The sequence below is a fragment of the Pipistrellus kuhlii genome, unplaced genomic scaffold (assembly GCF_014108245.1).
Source record: "Pipistrellus kuhlii isolate mPipKuh1 unplaced genomic scaffold, mPipKuh1.p scaffold_m20_p_1, whole genome shotgun sequence".
Classification (NCBI taxonomy): Eukaryota; Metazoa; Chordata; class Mammalia; order Chiroptera; family Vespertilionidae; genus Pipistrellus; species Pipistrellus kuhlii.
In genome coordinates, this window is record NW_023425404.1 from 73,455,276 (window position 1) to 73,472,938 (window position 17,663).

At 42.2% G+C, this 17,663-nt stretch overlaps 2 protein-coding genes across 3 annotated transcripts in view; both read left to right on the forward strand.

Moving 5' to 3' along the window:
• The window catches only part of LOC118726705 (protein only RNase P catalytic subunit), a 133,968-nt gene extending 116,654 nt beyond the window's left edge, over positions 1–17,314 (forward strand). The window contains exon 8 of the mRNA XM_045585356.1: positions 17,260–17,314. The gene's annotated coding sequence lies outside the window, so the exon portion shown is untranslated. The remainder of the gene's footprint in view (positions 1–17,259) is intronic.
• The window catches only part of PSMA6 (proteasome 20S subunit alpha 6), a 29,054-nt gene continuing 23,744 nt past the window's right edge, over positions 12,354–17,663 (forward strand). The window contains exon 1 of one of the 2 annotated variants that reach the window (XM_036451890.2): positions 12,354–12,546. In XM_036451890.2, the coding sequence (XP_036307783.1) occupies positions 12,471–12,546 (76 nt within the window). In that variant the 5' untranslated portion in view covers positions 12,354–12,470. The remainder of the gene's footprint in view (positions 12,547–17,663) is intronic. The other variant, XM_036451881.2, reaches the window with a different exon arrangement.

Consider the following 17,663-nt stretch of genomic DNA (forward strand, 5'->3'; position numbering starts at 1 on the left):
TCCAAGGCTATTTTAAAATTTAATAATGATGATGATGATATACATTATTGATTCAAAGTCCTGAGTCATAACCTGATCATTCTCACTCTCAACAGATGACTTACCCAGCAACTAAAAGCGATGTGTGAGGAGCTGCTCCAGCAGCTTTTGCTCTTTCCAATACCTTTCCTGTTCTGAACCTTTTCTAGGTTACTTTTCTACCACTTTTGCTAACTTGGGACCTGACTCTCTCAGTTAATCCCTTTCTACTGACTCTCTTCCACCTAACTACAAATATCTTTAGGCTTCTCACCTGAAGAAATCGTGCTTTTCTAGGGATTGTTTAGTAGCCAAACTTCTCAAAGGAAGAAGCCATCTGTACCTCTGGTTTCTTTCCAATTCCACATTTGTAGTTGAGCATTTCCGTAGACTATGGACTCACAAGCTCAGCCACTTTGAAAACAACTCATCGTCACCCCAACAAAACGACCTCCTGCCTTACTTTATTTTTCCTGCTCCTTCTCCCCTACTTGCTTTCCTACTTGCAAAATGTCTGTTGTAGCCTAGTTATTCTACTCCTGACTACTTCCAAAGGAAATAATCGTGTGTTTTTAAAGCTTTGTTCATGAAGATATACAATAGTGTTGTTGATAATAATAAAATTGGAAATAACTAAATGTTCAAAACAAAGGAATTGAGGAAGTAAGTATAATTTTAAGTCTCACAGTAATTAAAATGATATTTTGTGTGTTGGCATAGATTAAATGAAAAAGCATATGCAAAATGGCATGTCTACTATGATCCAATTTTTCTAATTAGGAAGGAAGGAGATACTTGGAGAAAAATATCTAAAATACCATTTTGTTGATTCCAAATGTTAATAGGTGTTTGGCGTTGTTGGGATTAGAGATGATTTTTACTTTCTTTTATCTATGACAGTCTGAAATTGTTACAGTATGTGTGTAATAGAATGTTAGACTAGAACTCTTCCTGCCTCAGTTTCCACAAATACATGGATACCAAGATTCCCAGGTGAGGGTGAGGCAAACACCACATATGCAGAATTTACAAAAAAAAAAATAAAGGAAAATCTGTCCTTGCCCCTCCGTCAGGCCAAAGATAGAAAAACGTCAGAGGAAAGGAAAGGATGAAGTTGTTTCTTTAGAGAGAGCCATTGCCAGCCTCTGAGTTCCTTGGGACCCCTGGAAAGATGCCTCAGTAGGAGGTCTTGGGGCCCCTGCTGCAGCATGGGGGGCCCAGACAGGTGCCTGAGGAAGCTGCAGCCTCTGTGGACGTGGCCTGACTGCCTGCAAACCTAGAAGATGATAAGGGGCTTGGAATGGGAACCAGTCTTGGAATCGGTCTGCACTGCAGGCGTCCTGAGGGCCAGAGGGAGTCAGGCAGGTGGGGACAGAGCTTCCTTAGCTTCCTTGGGCTAGAAGGGAACTTCTGGATGCCCAGTGGTTAAGGAAGGAGCTAGAAGTGGCTACCTACATAGAAAGATAGAGAGCCACTGAAGAGCTTAAAAAAGTGGCCAAGTGGGGAAATATCAGCTTTAGTCTGCCAGGCTCAGCAGAGACACCAGCTTTAAACATCTGCCAGGCCTAGAAGCATTGAACCACCCCTACCTATCCTAGCTCTCCACTGCTCATCCTCCACGTTGACTGGGGTGGGGGTGAGCTATAAGTGTTTAGAGAGGAAAAGCTAACCATGATCTTTTAGAGGCTTTAGTCTGAAACCAACCTAAACTGGCAGAGTAGAAATGATGCAATGCTTTTTGGAATTTTTATTGTTATAGAGGAGACTATCCTAATTTCTGAATTGAGACTGCATTTGTTACTTAAAGTTCCATAGCACTGTGTATTACCTAAAAAGAACATAGAAGGAATGGGACCTTCCACAGTTTTCATCTAGAAGCAAGAAAGACTAAAGGAAGAATGGGAGAACAAATAATCAAACTGTGCAATCCCAATCATCTTGTTACCAGAACCCAGATGCCACCTGGTGCCTAATTCTATCATTTCTTGCCTACACAAAGATAGCCCTAGCTAGTCTTCTAACAATATAGATTCATTTTTCTTATCTTTGTACTTTATATAAATTAAATCATTTAAGATATGCTCTTTTGTGGCTGACTTCTTTCATTCAATTTAATGGGAGTTTCATTCATATTATTGCATGTAATTGTATTTCCTTTGGTTTTATTATACTAGAGGCCTGGTGCACAGATTCGTGCAACATGGGGTCCTTTGGCCTGACCTGCACCCTCTCCCAATCTGGGACCCCTTGGGGGAGGTCGGACTACTGGTTTTGGCCCAGTCCCACAGGGCCAAATCCGTGCACCGGGCCTCTAGTATGCATATAAGATCTTTGGATAAGGGGGCTGGCAGGACCCTGACCCCAAGATGGTGGCACCCAATGAAGTGGAGGCACCTGCCTTGGAAAAGGCGATGATGTGGTGATGGTAGCTGCTTTGTATGCTGGGTGGATGGATGGTTGGAGGCACCTAAACCCTCTGCAGGAGGAGGAGAAGGAGGAATAGAAGCTGGACACTCTGCAGGACACTGTCTCTGCTTTCCTGAGATGGAGAAAGAAACATTGAGGGGAGAAGGCATTGACAGGCTGCCCATGCATGTACCCTAATTGGGATCAAGTTTGCAACCCAGGAATGTGCCCTCACCTGAAATTGAATTGGCAACCCCTCAATGCATTGGACAATACTCAACCACCTGAGCCACATAAGCCAGGGCATAACCACCATCTTCTGAAGCATTCTCTAATTTCTCATCTAATTCATCTTGTACTCAACTGATAAATTTTCTTAAACCATTGAAGTGATCCTACTTAAAAATGTTTAATAGTTTCTCAATTGACAAGTCAAATAAAAAAATTTCCTCAGCTTAAAAAAAAGATCTTTATTTTTTTAATAAGTTTTTATTGTTCATATTATTACAAATGTTCCTTTCCCCGCCCACCATTGCTCTCCTCCACCAGGTTCCCAACCCGCCCTCTGCCCTTTCCCCACTCCCCATTATCCTCATACATAGGTGCACAGTTTATATTCAGTCTTCCACCTTCCCTCCTACCCCCTTCCCTCTGAGATTTATCAGTCTGTTTCATGTGTTTCATGCCTGTGCATTGAACATCTGCCCCCTAGTGGTCACTGCATATCATACCTACTGGTTGAATAGTCAAATGGTCACTTAGGCTTTTATATATAGAGAGGCCAGGTGCATACATTCGTGCACGGGGGTGGGGGGCTCAGCCTAGCTGGTGATCAAGGCCTATCGGGGGGCCAGTCCGGGGGGGCAGGGTAAGGGACCTTGGGCAGTTGGTCGGCTGGCCCTGCCCTCGATTTGGGGGGGGGGGGGGCGATCAGGACCAAATCGGGCTAGTTGGCTGCCACAATGCATGTCATAGCAACTGGTCATTCCACTGTTTGGTTGCTGAGCTATTAAATATATAGATAATGTTCTATAGTGTGAATATACCACAATTTTATCTATTCTACTGGTTATGGGCATTTGGATAGCTTCCAGCTTTGGCCTATTATAAAGAATCTATACTTATAAAAGCATAATATGCTAATTCGACTGGACATCCTTCTGGATGACCTTCCAGATGAAGCTGGGGCTGCAAGGGAAGCCCAGGTCCTAGTGCCTGCCAATGGCTGGAGAGAAGCCTGGGTCCTGGGTGCCAGAGAGAAGCAGGTGTTGGCAGCCAGGGGAAGGAAGGCCTACTCTTGCACAAATTTTGTGCATCTGGCCTCTAGTACTACTATGAATAGTCTGTTATGTTTAATATTAGGGAGAGCTATTTAAAAATCTCTTGTAGCCTAGCCAGTTTGGCTCAGTGGATAGAGCATAAGCCTGCAGACTGAAGGTCCAGGGTTCGATTCTGGTCAAGGGCACATGCCTGGATTGGGGGCTCGGTCCCCATAGGGTATGTGCAAGAGGCAGCTGATCAATGATTTTCTCTTATCATTGATGTTTCTCTTTCTCCCTCTCCCTTCCTCTCTGAAATTAATTAAAAATACATGCAAAAAAAATCTCTTGCAGATATTTCCCTTCCATTCCCATTACTATTGCCTCAATTCAGGCCTTCAGAAACGTTCACATGGACTCTTAGCAATATTAATATCTGATTAATACCTCTATCTGTAGTTCACCATAAATACCGTCCCAGGTTTGTCTTCCCAGAGCAGCAATTTTCAACTGGTGTGCTGCAATAATTTTTAAAACATGCAATACTTGACTAGCCAGAGGTATTGACCTCTTTTCTCTCTCAAAAAAAAAATTGACAACAGCCAATAAAATAACTGTCTGGTGTGAATGAATCAAATCAAATCATTTTTCTCTTATCATTGATGTTTCTCTTTCTCCCTTCCTCTCTCTCTCTCTCTCTTTCTCTCTCTCTCTCTCTCTCTCTCTCTCTCTCTCTCTCTCTCTCTCTCTCTCTCTGTCAGGTTGGCAAAAAATACATTTTTGGAGGTGCCACAGAATTTTAGTAATTAGTTTCTGTGTGCCATGAAATGAAAAATGTTGAATTGCTGTCCCAGAACATAATTCTAATCATGTTGCTGCTTTTACTGAAAACATTCAATGTCTCACCACTGCCTTCTAACCAGAACCCTTGTTTCCTTAGCTAGGTATTCAAGCCTCCTCCCTGCGTTTGTACCCTAATCCCGAACATTTTGTGCCCTAGTCAAAGTAGGCCATGGCCACACCCTAAGCACAGGCTCTTCTCCCCCAATGCCCCTGCTTCTTTGTTCATGCCACTCCTATTCTGTGCTGTATTGTGATGTCACCCACACTGATCCCACCCTGTCAGAGTCCTTGTCTTCCCAAGCTGTACTCAGATGTACTTCTCCCAGCAGGCAGCTTGCTTCCCCTATGGCCCAAGGTAATTTCCCACCTGCAGTCTTTCGTTGGAGCCTGCCTTATGTATCATGAGCTGCCTTGTGTTAGTATCCATGTTTCATCTTCCTCACTGTGCTCTGGTGGGGACCCCATCTGTGTCTTGAGTAGCCAGCTCAGCTTCTTGCCCATAGAAGGGGCTCAGTAAATGTTAGTTGAATTGCTTTGGAGAAGCTGTTTGAAAATGTCTTCCTGATTTTTATCTTTGATTCCCACTTCTCCTTTGTGAATTCCCCTCTTGCTCCTAGGTTTGTTTGTTGTTTTAAATATTCACCCAAGGACACCCTTTTACTGATTTTCAGAGAGAGAGAGAAAGAGAGAGAGAGAGAGAGAGAGAGAGAGAGAGAGAGAGAGAGAGAGAGAGAGAGAGATCTCAATTGGTTGCCCCCTGTACCCTCCCCAAGCGGGAATTGAACTTGCAATCTTTTGGTGTACAAGACAGTGCTCCAATCAACTGAGTCACCCAGCCAGGGATTCCTAGGTATTTTGTGTATGTACTGGCTAGCTCAAGAACATAGTCACTGGAGTCTGATATTTTGTCTGATCCTCAAGAAATAATTTCTCTATGGCATTCTCCATAGTCACACCATTATAGTCATATCTCCCCCCACCCCCATGTCTTACATGAATTAAATGTGTACTTATTAGGCATCTATTATGTACATGGCATTATGATAAAATTTTCTCTGTACCTATAACATCATTCCAGAGTTTTCAATCTTGGAAGTGTTTTATTTTTTCTTTTTCTGATATTTTTACATATTATTTTTCAATTATAGTTTACATTCATTATTTTGTATTAGCTTCAGGTGTACCGTATAGCAGTTAGACAATTATATATTTTACCTCACAATATTTCCAGTACCCACCTGGCACCATACATAGTTATTACAATATTATTTACTACAATCCTGCATTCCCTATGCTGTACTTAACCTTTAGAAATGTTTTAGATCTGCTGTCTGTAGTTTATTTCTGTTTTTGTTGATTTTTTAGAGGGAGAGGGAAAGAGCGGGGAATGGGGGGAGACATTGATTTGTTGTTCTACTTATGTATGCATTCATTGGTTGATTCTTGTATAAGCCGTGACTGGGGATTGAGCCCTCAACCTTGGCATATCAGGCAACACTTTAACCAACTAAGCTACCTGGCCAGGGCCTGTGATTAATTTTTTAAAAAAACTTGCCCTTGTTTCACCACTATGAATAAAGTATAGTTGATGAAGTTTGGGGATTTTAGCTGAGATCCATCAAGTCCTTTGACAGCAAGTGAAAGCACCCTTTTGCTTTCTCATCAATAACTGGGTTCTCAAGAACTGGTTCCTAAATTAGTGACTGAAAATATTGGTGATAATGGTCCAAAACCTCATTTACTTGCTCTCCCTGCCATTATCCCAAGAGAATATGGCTTGTTCTGGGCATCAGAGATGACTTAATTTTGTGGTATGAAAATAGGAATTAGAGGAAGCCAATTAGGAAACCTCAAGGAAGAGGAACTATCTCTAGGCTAAATAAAGGGAAGGCTGTTGAATCTTATTTCCTCTCTGTTTTTGACTCACTTTCTTGGTTCCTGGCCAACCTCTGCACCGCCCTATCCCCACCTGACCAAGGGGCTGGAGTGGGGCTGGGTGTAAGGGTGAGGATGGTGAACAGAGTGAATAAAGTTAAATACCATTCATAAAGACACAGGGAAGCACCACGAGTTGGAAATCTCAACGAACTGTTTGAATCTTACTGTCCCCATCCTCCTGTCCACAGTCATGGGTGAGGTTGCATGTGTGTGGGATGGGTGTGTGTGTGTGTGTGTGTGTGTGTGTGTGTGTGTATGTGTGTAAGAATTGGCTGCTTTCCGAGTTAAGAAAACAGAGTTTCTCTTCTGAACAATAGCAGAGTACAGTGCAGGTTGGTGTAATACTTGGTTTCCTTCTGTATTAGGGATAGATTAAAGCAAAATAGCCAGCAATCTAGGCCTTACCAGTCCCTTTCACAGAGAAAAACTGAGTTCAAGCTTACTAGTAGGTGGCTTATTGTCTCTGAAGTAATTAATATTTTTGTCCTCTATACCTTTAAGGTTGATACAACATGCTCACCTTTTGGCCAAAGTCACCAGGTTAGTCCGTGGCAAGGTACCAATTCAAATTCAGCGCTTCTGACACTCAGAGCAGAGCCTGACCATGTTCAAGACTCAGGTCCCTCTCTTCCCCATCTTACTTTTCACTGGAACATTTGCTGGTTTCTCGAGCTATAAGGCTTTCCTGTTATCATGCTTAAGGGGAAGTTGTATGTTAAAAACCACCAATGGGTAAGCCCAAGCCAGCTGGGGTCTCCCATTGCTCCTTTCAGTATGCTGTGGAGACCCACAAGAATTCTCAGTGTTTCTCAAAGTCCATGGCTTTCAGAAACAAAAGATCAGTAGGTCAGTTGAGCACTGGGTCAGGTAAGGGGGAATTTGGTAAAACGAGAAAAAGTTGTAGGAGATAATATTGATGTTGTCATAGCTTAAAATCAATGGTAAACTGAAAGCTAAAGGTTTGGGCTCTGTAGAGGGGTAGTTTAGTTAAATGGCCTTTGGGTTGCGCTGATAAAAGTTTATTCCCTTTCACATCAAAATATGGCATTATTGTTTTGGGGGATGAACGATATAATCCAGGCACTGAATTAAAGAAAGCAGGGAGGAGGGGAATGCCAGTTGTGTGACTGCTATGCTGCTAGACACCATTTTGTACTCACCACTAGTACTGGAGGGTGAGAGAACCACACTAGATTTTATGGACAAAGTGGGCAGGGAAGTAAGTGTTGCTTTATTGGAATCTGGTCAGGTAAGAGGTTTTTGAGTAGAAGCGTAATCAAATGCCTCATGTAAGCACACCCCAACTCACATTTGATGCTTCATTTGTCCCTCTCCTTTGCCTGTAAAATATAGAACTGGAGTACAGAGAAACCACCCTTTTCTCCCTCCCAGAGACTGAGCCAGAATGACATTCCTGGGCAGCCTACCATAGCTATTGGAAGAACTGCAGGGCTGAGATTGGTGTGAGTATGACTCAGAGAGAGCCAGGTTCTTCCCTTAGTCCCCTGACGAAGCATCTGATTGGTGAAAGGCTGGCCAGGGGCCAGGGCAGAGCTCTCCCTCCAGCTGTTCACCCAGAGCTGCTATCGGCTCTAGTAATAATTAGTGTCGTTTATAAACATTCGTTTAACATCTTGCTTGGCGTTGACTTGTATTGACATAACCTTCAAACACGTGGTATCTACAGAACGTGTGAAGTGCAATTAACAAGTTTTGCTTGAAAAAGTTTGTGTTTGGTTTGGTTTTTGTTGCAAAACTAGGGCTAAGAAGATGGCGGATGAAGAGCATATTCGACACTGCATGCTTTACGAGTTCCAATTAGGAAGAAAAGCAAGTGAGGCTGCAAAAAACATCTGTAGTGCTCTTGGTCAAGATGCAGTTAGCGCCAGAAAATGCCAGCGTTGGTTTGAGAAATTTCGCGAGGGAAATTTTTCGTTAGATGACAAGAGTGGTCGAGGCCGTGTGTCCAATTTTGATCAAGAAGCTCTTCAAGCTCTTTTGGTGCAAAATCCTCAAATTACCCAACAAGAGCTTGCGACAACTTTAAATTGTTCACAGAAAACAATTTCCAATCAATTGCGTGCACTTGGCAAAGTCCAAAAGTTTGGAAAATGGGTTCCTCATGAGTTGACCAACAACAACCGTAATCAAAGAGTCACAATTTGCAGTTCGCTCCTCTCTCGTCAAAACCGTTTGCCGTTTTTAGAGCACATTGTTACCGGAGATGAAGAATGGGTGCTGTATGTTAATTTGAAAAGGCGGCCTCAATGGTTGGACAAAAATGAGGCTCCGCAGCCCACGCCAAAACCTGACTTGCATGCGAAAAAAGTGATGTTGTGTGTTTGGTGGAATTTTAAAGGAATTCTTCATTATGAACTTTTACCATAAACCAAACCATTACAAGTGCAGTGTATAGTGCCCAATTGGAAAGGTTAGCCCAAGCTTTAAGAGAAAAAGAACCCGCGCTGATTAATCGGAAGGGCGTAATTCTTCACCACGATAACGCACAACGGCATACTGCAAGAATCACTGCTGAAAAACTGCGCCAGTTGGAATGGGAAGTTCTCCCTCAACCTGCATATTCTCCTGATATTGCCCCTTCCGATTACCATTTGTTTCGTTCTTTGCAAAACTTTCTTCTTGGAAAAAAATTTAATAATGAAGAATGCCTCAAAAATGCATTGACTGAATTTTTGGCATCAAAATCACAAGAATTTTACAACAGAGGGATTAAAATGCTTCCTGAGCGTTGGGCACAAGTAGTAGAAAACAACGGCAACTATATTGTTGATTAAATTTTGTTGTATTGTTTAAATAAATTCGATTTAAAAAAGTATTAGAAAACGACATTAATTATTACTAGACCTAATTCCTCCCTAGCTCTGTCCTGGCCACACTGGACCTTTGGGGCCCCTTAACGTCGGGAATCCCAGCTTTCCCAAGATACTCTATTACCAGTGTTCATGGCCAACTTACAGGACAATGTGTTTCAACACCTGCTAATAGCACATACACTTAGTGGCCAGATTATTTTGATCTTTGAATGCATATAATCTGGCCATTCAGTGTATGCCCTCTATAATAAAAGGCTAATATGCAAATTGTCCCCTTCACCAGGAGTTCCACCAGCAGGTAGGCCGGCCAACGCCCATGTCCCCTCCCCTGGCAAGACTGGCCAGACCCCACCTATGCACGAATTCATGCACCAGGCCACTAATATATATATACTGAGTGGCCAGATTATTATGCATTCAGAGATCATAATAATCTGGCCACTCAGTGTAGAAACACAGATAAACTTTCTTTTTATTCCATGGCTCTGAAACTGCCAGCAGAACATCCTAAGCTAGCCGAAACCAGTTTGGCTCAGTGGTAGAGCGTCGGTCTGCAGACTGAAAGGTCCCAGGTTTGATTCTGGTCAAGAGCATGTGCGTTGGCTGCGGGCACATCCCCGGGTGGGGGATGTGCAGGAGGCGGCTGGTCGATGTTTCTCTCTCATCGACGTTTCTGGGTCTCTATCTCCCTCCCTTCCTCTCTGTAAAAAATCAATAAAATATATTAAAAAAAAAAAAAAAGAACATCCTAAGCTAAGGGCTAAATTCTTATTTGTCTTTAAACGCATGGCATTTGGCCTGTCTGCAGTCACTGGGAACTTACCCTGCCACTCTTTACCTTTGCCTTCTGGGTAACCCCTACCTCCCACCTACCTCCACGCCCAGGGGAGAATGTGAGCCTTGCCAAACGAAAGCCACCAGGAGATTTTCCAAGATGCACGAGATGTCAAGTCATCTCTGAAATTTTTCAAAAAACCAGAAAGTCATTTCAAAAAGTCTAACTTGGTGGCCCCACAGAGAGGAAGATCAAACTTTCCACACCAACACAGCAAGTCTGCCCCCACAGGCTTGTGTTAAAGCTGCAGGAGTATTTGTACTCAGACTTTGGTGAAAGCTCAACCCAAGGGGAAGTCCACCTGGTTGAGTAGATTAGCTGCTGCTTGGCACGAGGGGATTTCCCTTAGCAATGGAATCAGCAAGGAGTTGTGTCTTTCTGAAGGATTTCCCAGAGGAATTCATTTGCCTATGTGGGAAAAATCTCAAATTCTAAAATAAAATCTCTGACCTTTTTAACGTTTTTGAGATCTGGATTTCTCATTTATTCACAAATCTCTTCAAATAAAAAAACCAAACATAATAGAAAACCCAAATAGTGAGAATGCATACTCAGTGAATGATGTATTTCATGCTAGGCACTGTTTGGCATTGAGATATAGTGGAGAACAAAGCACATCTAATTCTAGCTTTCATTTTATGTTTGTATTGAAAATGAGGTTGATTCTTCCCAGTATAAAAGTGTAGGTAGCATCCAAAATCCTATGTGTCTTTCAGGGCCCAGCGTAAATGCAACCTCAAGAAGGAATCAGGATTTGTTTAATGTGAGAAATAATTCTTTCAGCCTGCAGTCTGTGTACTAGTTTAAAATATCCCCAAACTTCCCTAGCCAATGTGGTTCAGTTGGTAGAGCGTCCTCCCATGGGGGGACGTACACAAAGCTCACTCAGAATCTGAGAGAAAAAATACTCAAAAGGTCAGGAGGAGCCTTGCCAGTTTGGCTCAGTGGATAGAGCATCAGCCTGCAACTGAAGGGTCCTGGGTTCGATTCCAGTTAAAGGCATATGCCTGGATTGTGGGCTCAGTCCCCAGTAAAGGGCATGCAAGAGACAGCTGATCAACGATTCTCTCTCATCATTGATGTTTCTCTCTTTCTCCCTTCCTCTCTGAAATCAATAAACATTTTTTTTTTAAAGGTCAGGAGGAGTTGGTCCTGAGTGAAGGGACTTTTATCTGGACACTTGGGAATTAGGCCGAGCTGGAAAGTACCCTGTGTGCCAGAGCTGCACTTAAGTATTTTCTCAATCATGTTTCAGTTTTGAATTTTTCTTCGGGTTAATGAATAGAAGTTTATTAAAAAAACAACAACAATAAACTCTTGAGAAACTGGAGGTTCCTCAAGAAACTGCTTAAGAAGTTCTTACAAAATTTTCTTTAAATGGAAAGTGAATTTAAAAGGAAATGCATTGAAGAGGTAAGAATCCCTCCTTAAGAATGTACTTACAGCAGGCATTCAAGTGGCAGAAACCTTGCTGTATCTGGCCTTCCTGGTGCAAACTAGGGGGGAGGGGCACACAAGCCTACCATATTTTTCAATTTATATTCAGAAGAAACTTTTATTGCCAGTGGCTACCAGAACCTAACTAAAATTAATGGCTGCAATCCATTTCTCCCCGCAGCGGGAAGGAAAGTGGGTGGGTAAAGAAGAGGCTAGAAAGGGTTGTGGGTTCATCGCCAGGGAGGGGCATGCAGGAGGCAGCCGACTAATGATTCTCTCTCATCATTGATGTTTCTCTCTCTCTCTCTCTTCCTCTCTGAAATATATACTGCATATATATATATATATATATATATATATATATATATATATATATATATATATATATATATATATATATATATATATAAATTTACATATAGAAATTTAGGTTAGAAAGGACGCCAGCAATCTAGACGCAGGCTGGTTATACTGGGCCCAAAACTAACGAGAGATGAGAGATTGTGGAATAACACGACCCATTTAGGTCACACTGAATGGCAAAATCACTCCGCTGGGCCCCAGAGAGTTTCTTCGTTCTTGCTATAGTCGATTCATTCCCCAGATGACAGCTCCACACAACAACCGCGTTTCACCCGGCTTCCTGAAGCTGCGCAGGCACGGCCCTGACGCCTGCGCACGCCGAGCCCCTACGTCCCTTCCCCCACGCCCCCGGGGGCGGGGCTCCGAGCGCCCCCTCCGCGCGCGCACTGACGCCGGGGTCGTGAGCTCGGCGCGCGAGGGCGGATGACTCCGGCCGATGCACCGGAAGCAGTCGCAGCGGCTTCCGGAGGGGCTTGTACGCCTGGTTTGCGCGCTACCGATCCCAGAGACCGTTCTTGAAGTAGTGGCTGCTTCAACATGTCCCGTGGTTCCAGCGCCGGCTTTGACCGGCACATTACCATTTTTTCGCCCGAGGGCCGGCTTTACCAAGTAGGTGAGTGAACCAGGTCCGCCTTGGATCCACTCGAATTGCTCTGTCACGGCGCGGCCTGGAGTTCAGGCCGGGGCTGAAGCATGGCCGGAGTTGGGACGGGAGAGGGGCCTCGCCTGGGTTGCCGTCCCGGGGTGTTCTCACCCCAGACCGGAGGCAGGGGGCAGGGCCCGAAGGCCGAGGCCTCTGTCTGTGGAGAGCGGGCGGCTCCGCTGCCTGGATGGACACAGTGAAGAGTGAAGGAAGGCAGGACCTAAATGTCTGACTCCTGACTTCCTGAGGCCGATTAACTAGTTTCATTTTGGCGTAGGTGGACTCGATGTCTGTACTTCTCTAAAGGGTCATTAGTTCCTTAACCTCCCAATTGAAACGTTTGCTCCCTGTTTTCCATTGTTTGCAGCATGCACTTCCTTGTCCCGAGGTAGTTGTTTGCGCACAGGCATTCGGAGCCTTCTGTGTGCCAGATACTGCTGGTCCTAAGGGGCACAGAGTTGTCCCAGCCTCTCTTACATTGAAGCTCACAACGTAAAGGGAATGCCAGATAACGTAAACAAGCGGAGAAAAAGAAAAAAAAATACCAAGTTACTGCTATCTGCAGAGTTCAGGACATCTTTGGAAAACTGGCAGATAGATTGTCAGCTGTAGAGCTGCTGGTGAAGCATCCCCTTTTAACCCATGTCTGTCTGACTCCTGTAGTTAAGTGGGTTTAGCACCTCATGCCTTGGCAAGGACAGTAGTACAGCCTGTGTTTGGAAATCATAGGATAGAGTTGGCCTATGGATGAGGTTCTCTTCACCTGTAGGATTTTAGAAATAAAGTTAATTTGGAATGAAACCAGTCCACTATATGGCTCCATACTTAATATAATGTAGCAAGAAAACAACATCATATTGGGTAATTCAGTAACCCTTTTAACCATCCCCAATTCAAAAATATGATCAATATTTTGATCAGTAATGACCAATATCTACACAAATATGATCAATGATATCTAGTAGAATGATTTTAAACTCTGCCTTGTAAAATAACACACTCCCATTGCTATTCAGGGCACTATTAGACATTGCTAGGAAAAGGAAAGTGAAAGAATAGTTAGTATGAGCAAGCAGTATTGTGGTGAGGATTCAGGCCCTGGAGCCATAACCTGGGTTCAGATACCTACTCTGCTCCGTACTAGCCAGTCAAGTGATATAACTTTAGCCTAATTTCTCTTTGCAAAATAGGCCTGATAATTCCTTGTGGTTGTTTTGAGGATTAAATAAGGTGATGTATGTAGAGTAATTGTACAATATTAAGTGCTCAGAAAGGGTTATTAGATTCCTGTTTTTCTTTTTTGGTGTATTACATTGGTTGCTCTGTAGACCTGGAATATATCCCTTTTAATAGTCTATGCATGCTTAGTTCTCTAGTAAAATATATGTACATTATCTTAATATCATAAGTGATCTTTATTAGTTTATAAACTTTAGAACTGCCTAAGATAAAGTATATAACAATTTTAGAATGCAAACTTTAATGTTGATAGTGGAAAGTAATATAACAAAAGTGGGGAAATGACAAGGGAAGGAAAGCTTAATGGAAAATGAGTATAGCATGGCCCAGTGGTGGGACATCGACTTATGAATCAGGAGCTCATTGTTTGATTCCTGGTCAGGGCATATGCCCGCTCAATCCCCAGTGGGGGGTGTGCCCAGAGGCAGCCAATTAGTGATTCTCATCATTGATGTTTCTATCTCTTCCTTTCCCTTCCTCTGTAAAATCAATTAAAAAAATATATTTTTTTAAATGACTATGCTTCTCATCTTTCATGGTTGGGACTCAAAAGATAAATGTAGTCTAAAGTTGACAAATAAAAAAATAGAAGTATAAATTTAAAGTTACAATGCTAACCATAATTATAAACAAACTGTTGACAGTGTTTGCTTCCAGGGAGTAGGAAAAAAGATTTTTGAAAAATTGATTTTAGAGAGAGGAATTGGGGGGAGGAAGGGAGAAAGAGGAATATCGATGTGAGAAATATCAATTGGTTGCCTTCTGCACGTGCTTTGATGGGATTGAACCTGCCACCTTTTGGTGTACGGGACGACTAACCATCTGAGCCACACTGGCCAGGGCAGTGAGAAAGATTTTTTTAAAAAATTGATTTCAGAGAGGCAGGGAGAGAGAGATAGAAATATCAATGATGAGAGAGAATCATTGATCTGCTGCCTCCTTCACACCCTGTACTGGGATCAATACTCATTTTAAAATAGTGTTTCTCAACCCAGACTTCTAATGCCTTCCTTGAATCTGATTTAAAGTTTAATGTTGGTGTGTACACATGCATACATCTGCATGTATGCAGACATAAACACATACTTATTATATGTATTCATAAATACATACCTATTATAACTACATACAAAAAAGGTAACGAGATCAAACACTGCTATGTTTTAAAACTTCATATTCCCCTTCCCACCACTGCTAAGATTTTTAGTGACTTCATCTGTTTGTAGATCACTGTTTGAAAGTGTAATAGTTGGAGGCACTTGAAACACACTTCCCATTTAGGTTACAAGGTTAGAGAAAGAACAACTTCCAAAACCTTAACAAAAAGTTTCTTAATCAGAAGGCATTGAAATTGAACATAAACATATCCTGCAGAGTACCAACCTTCTTGCCTCAGCAGTTCTTTTTTTTTTTTTTTTTTTTTTAATATATTTTATTGATTTTGTACAGAGAGGAAAGGAGAGAGATAGAGCGTTAGAAACATTGATGAGAGAGTGTCATCGATCAGCTGCCTCTTGCACACCTCCTACTGGGGATATGCCCGCAACCAAGGTACATGCCCTTGACCGGAATCGAACCCGGGACCCTTCAGTCCCCAAGCCGACGCTCTATCCATTGAGCCAAACCGGTCTCGGCGCCTCAGCAGTTCTTTTAATAACCAAATTTCATAGAATGTATGGATCTTTCAATTTATTTTTCACCAGCCCGTGAAAAATGGGAAGGGGTGGTATTGTTTGTTTTCCAAAACTCAGTCAACACTTTAAACAAAATTATGAGTGAGAAAAGTCTTAATATGCATTCCTATAATTGTCAGAACTTCAAAATCATCTGTAAGTGCTGATGAGCATGCAAAAAGGGTACGTGCTCTCCACTATTGGTAACATCATGCTGTGAGCCATTGCCTGGAATTGTGTGCTTGTCCTGGACACTGTCACCATGTCTTTTATAATTAGTTCCTGTTTCCCCCAGTATTACACAAATGAGTCCCAGAAATGTTGGGAACGTGTTGGGGAAATTTGTAGGGAAGGAAACAAAATAAGAGGTTACTGGGGAAAAGAGTCTCTATACAAAACAATTATTTACTAACCATTTTAATCTTAAGGTTTGCTGTTAGGTCAATTTTTAACCTATAGAACGACTTTCATGTGTTTCAACCAAATATTTACATATAGGTACATATTTTACTATTATTTAAGTTACAGTCTAAAAAATTGGGGACTCAACAGTTGAGTATAATCTGTTATAATTTATCCCATTTAAAAAATGGGAAATGGACTCAGCCAGCGTGGCTCAGTGTTTGAGCGTTGGCCCATGAACCAGGAAGTCACGGTTCTATTTGTGGTCAGGGCACATGTCCAGGTTGCTGGCTGAACCCCCTGTAGGGGGCATGCAGGAGGCAGCCATTGAATGTTTCTTTCTCCTTTCTAAAAGTCAATAAAATATAATTTAAAAATGGGAAATGGTCTATCAGTTATTTTCCTGCTTAGTCTTGGGCATTCAACAACAGATATACTAAGATTACCATAATAGTGCTTGCTAGTTTTGCAAATTTCTGACATTTTATCCAAATAAAATAAAATCTTTATTGATGTAAATAAAATGTATAATTACTATTTCCAGCATTTGAATTCTGGCTTTAAAAAATAAATATGCCTTTTCAATGCTGCCCGTAAACCATTTTGTTTTTTTCTTAAGTGGCCTTCCTTCTCACCTCTGCTATGGGGGGTGGGAGGGGAGGACGCAATATTATTTGTTTCTTTAGAAGATAGTCTTTGGTTATTATCTTTAAGTCCTTTATGTGGCAGTTTCTATTTTCCTGGAATTTATTACACAATATATATATTTTTTGGAAGTAGTATTATAATGGGGATTTAAGTATACAAAATTTTATTGAAATTTATAACATGGTGAGTACTAAACTAACAGTACAAAATAAGGCACTGAAGGAAGTGACACTTCCAGGGAGAGCCAGGAAAGGTTCCTCAGAAAAGATGACTTGATTTCGATGGAGATTAGATAAGGAACTTTTGGGGGATCAGTGCATAGGTCAGTGTGACTGGAGCATAGACAGTTGACAACTGGAAAAATAAATTGTAGCAAAATTAAAAAAAAATATTTTATTGATGTTTTACAGAGAGAAAGGGAGAGAGAGAGAGAGAGAGAGAGAGCTAGAAACGTCGATGAGAGAGAAACATCGATCAGCTGCCTCTTGCACACCCCCTACCTGGGATGTGCCCGCAACCAAGGTACATGCCCTTGACCAGAATCGAACCTGGGACCTTTCAGTCCGCAGACCGACGCTCTACCACTGAGCCAAACCAGTTTCGGCAAATAGTAGCAAAATTTTAAAGAGATTTAAAGAGATTTGGGTACCATGCTAGGGTTTGGATTTTATCCCATGAGTTTTGGACATAGCTAGCAAAAGTCATTAATAGTGACAGGATTGCCCAAACCGGTTTGGCTCAGTGGATAGAGCGTTGGTCTGCGGACTGAAAGGTCCTGGGTTCTATTCTGGACAAGGGCATGTAACTTGGTTACGGGCACATCCCCAGGAGGGGGAGTGCAGGACAGCTGATCGATGATTCTCTCTCATCAATGTTTTTAATTCTCTATCCCTCTCTCTTCCTTCCTCTCTGTAAAAAATCAATAAAATATATATTTTTAAAAAAGTGACAGGATTATTAAGTCCCAATGCAGGAGGGTTGAGTGTAGAATTAGAATTACAGTAGAAAGGGACTGATGGCAGGAAGACCAACTAGAAACTTGTTAACTAATCCATGTAAACCTTAATGAGGTATTGAGAGAGAAAGGTATAAAGGGGAGACTGAGTAGATATAAAAGTGGACACT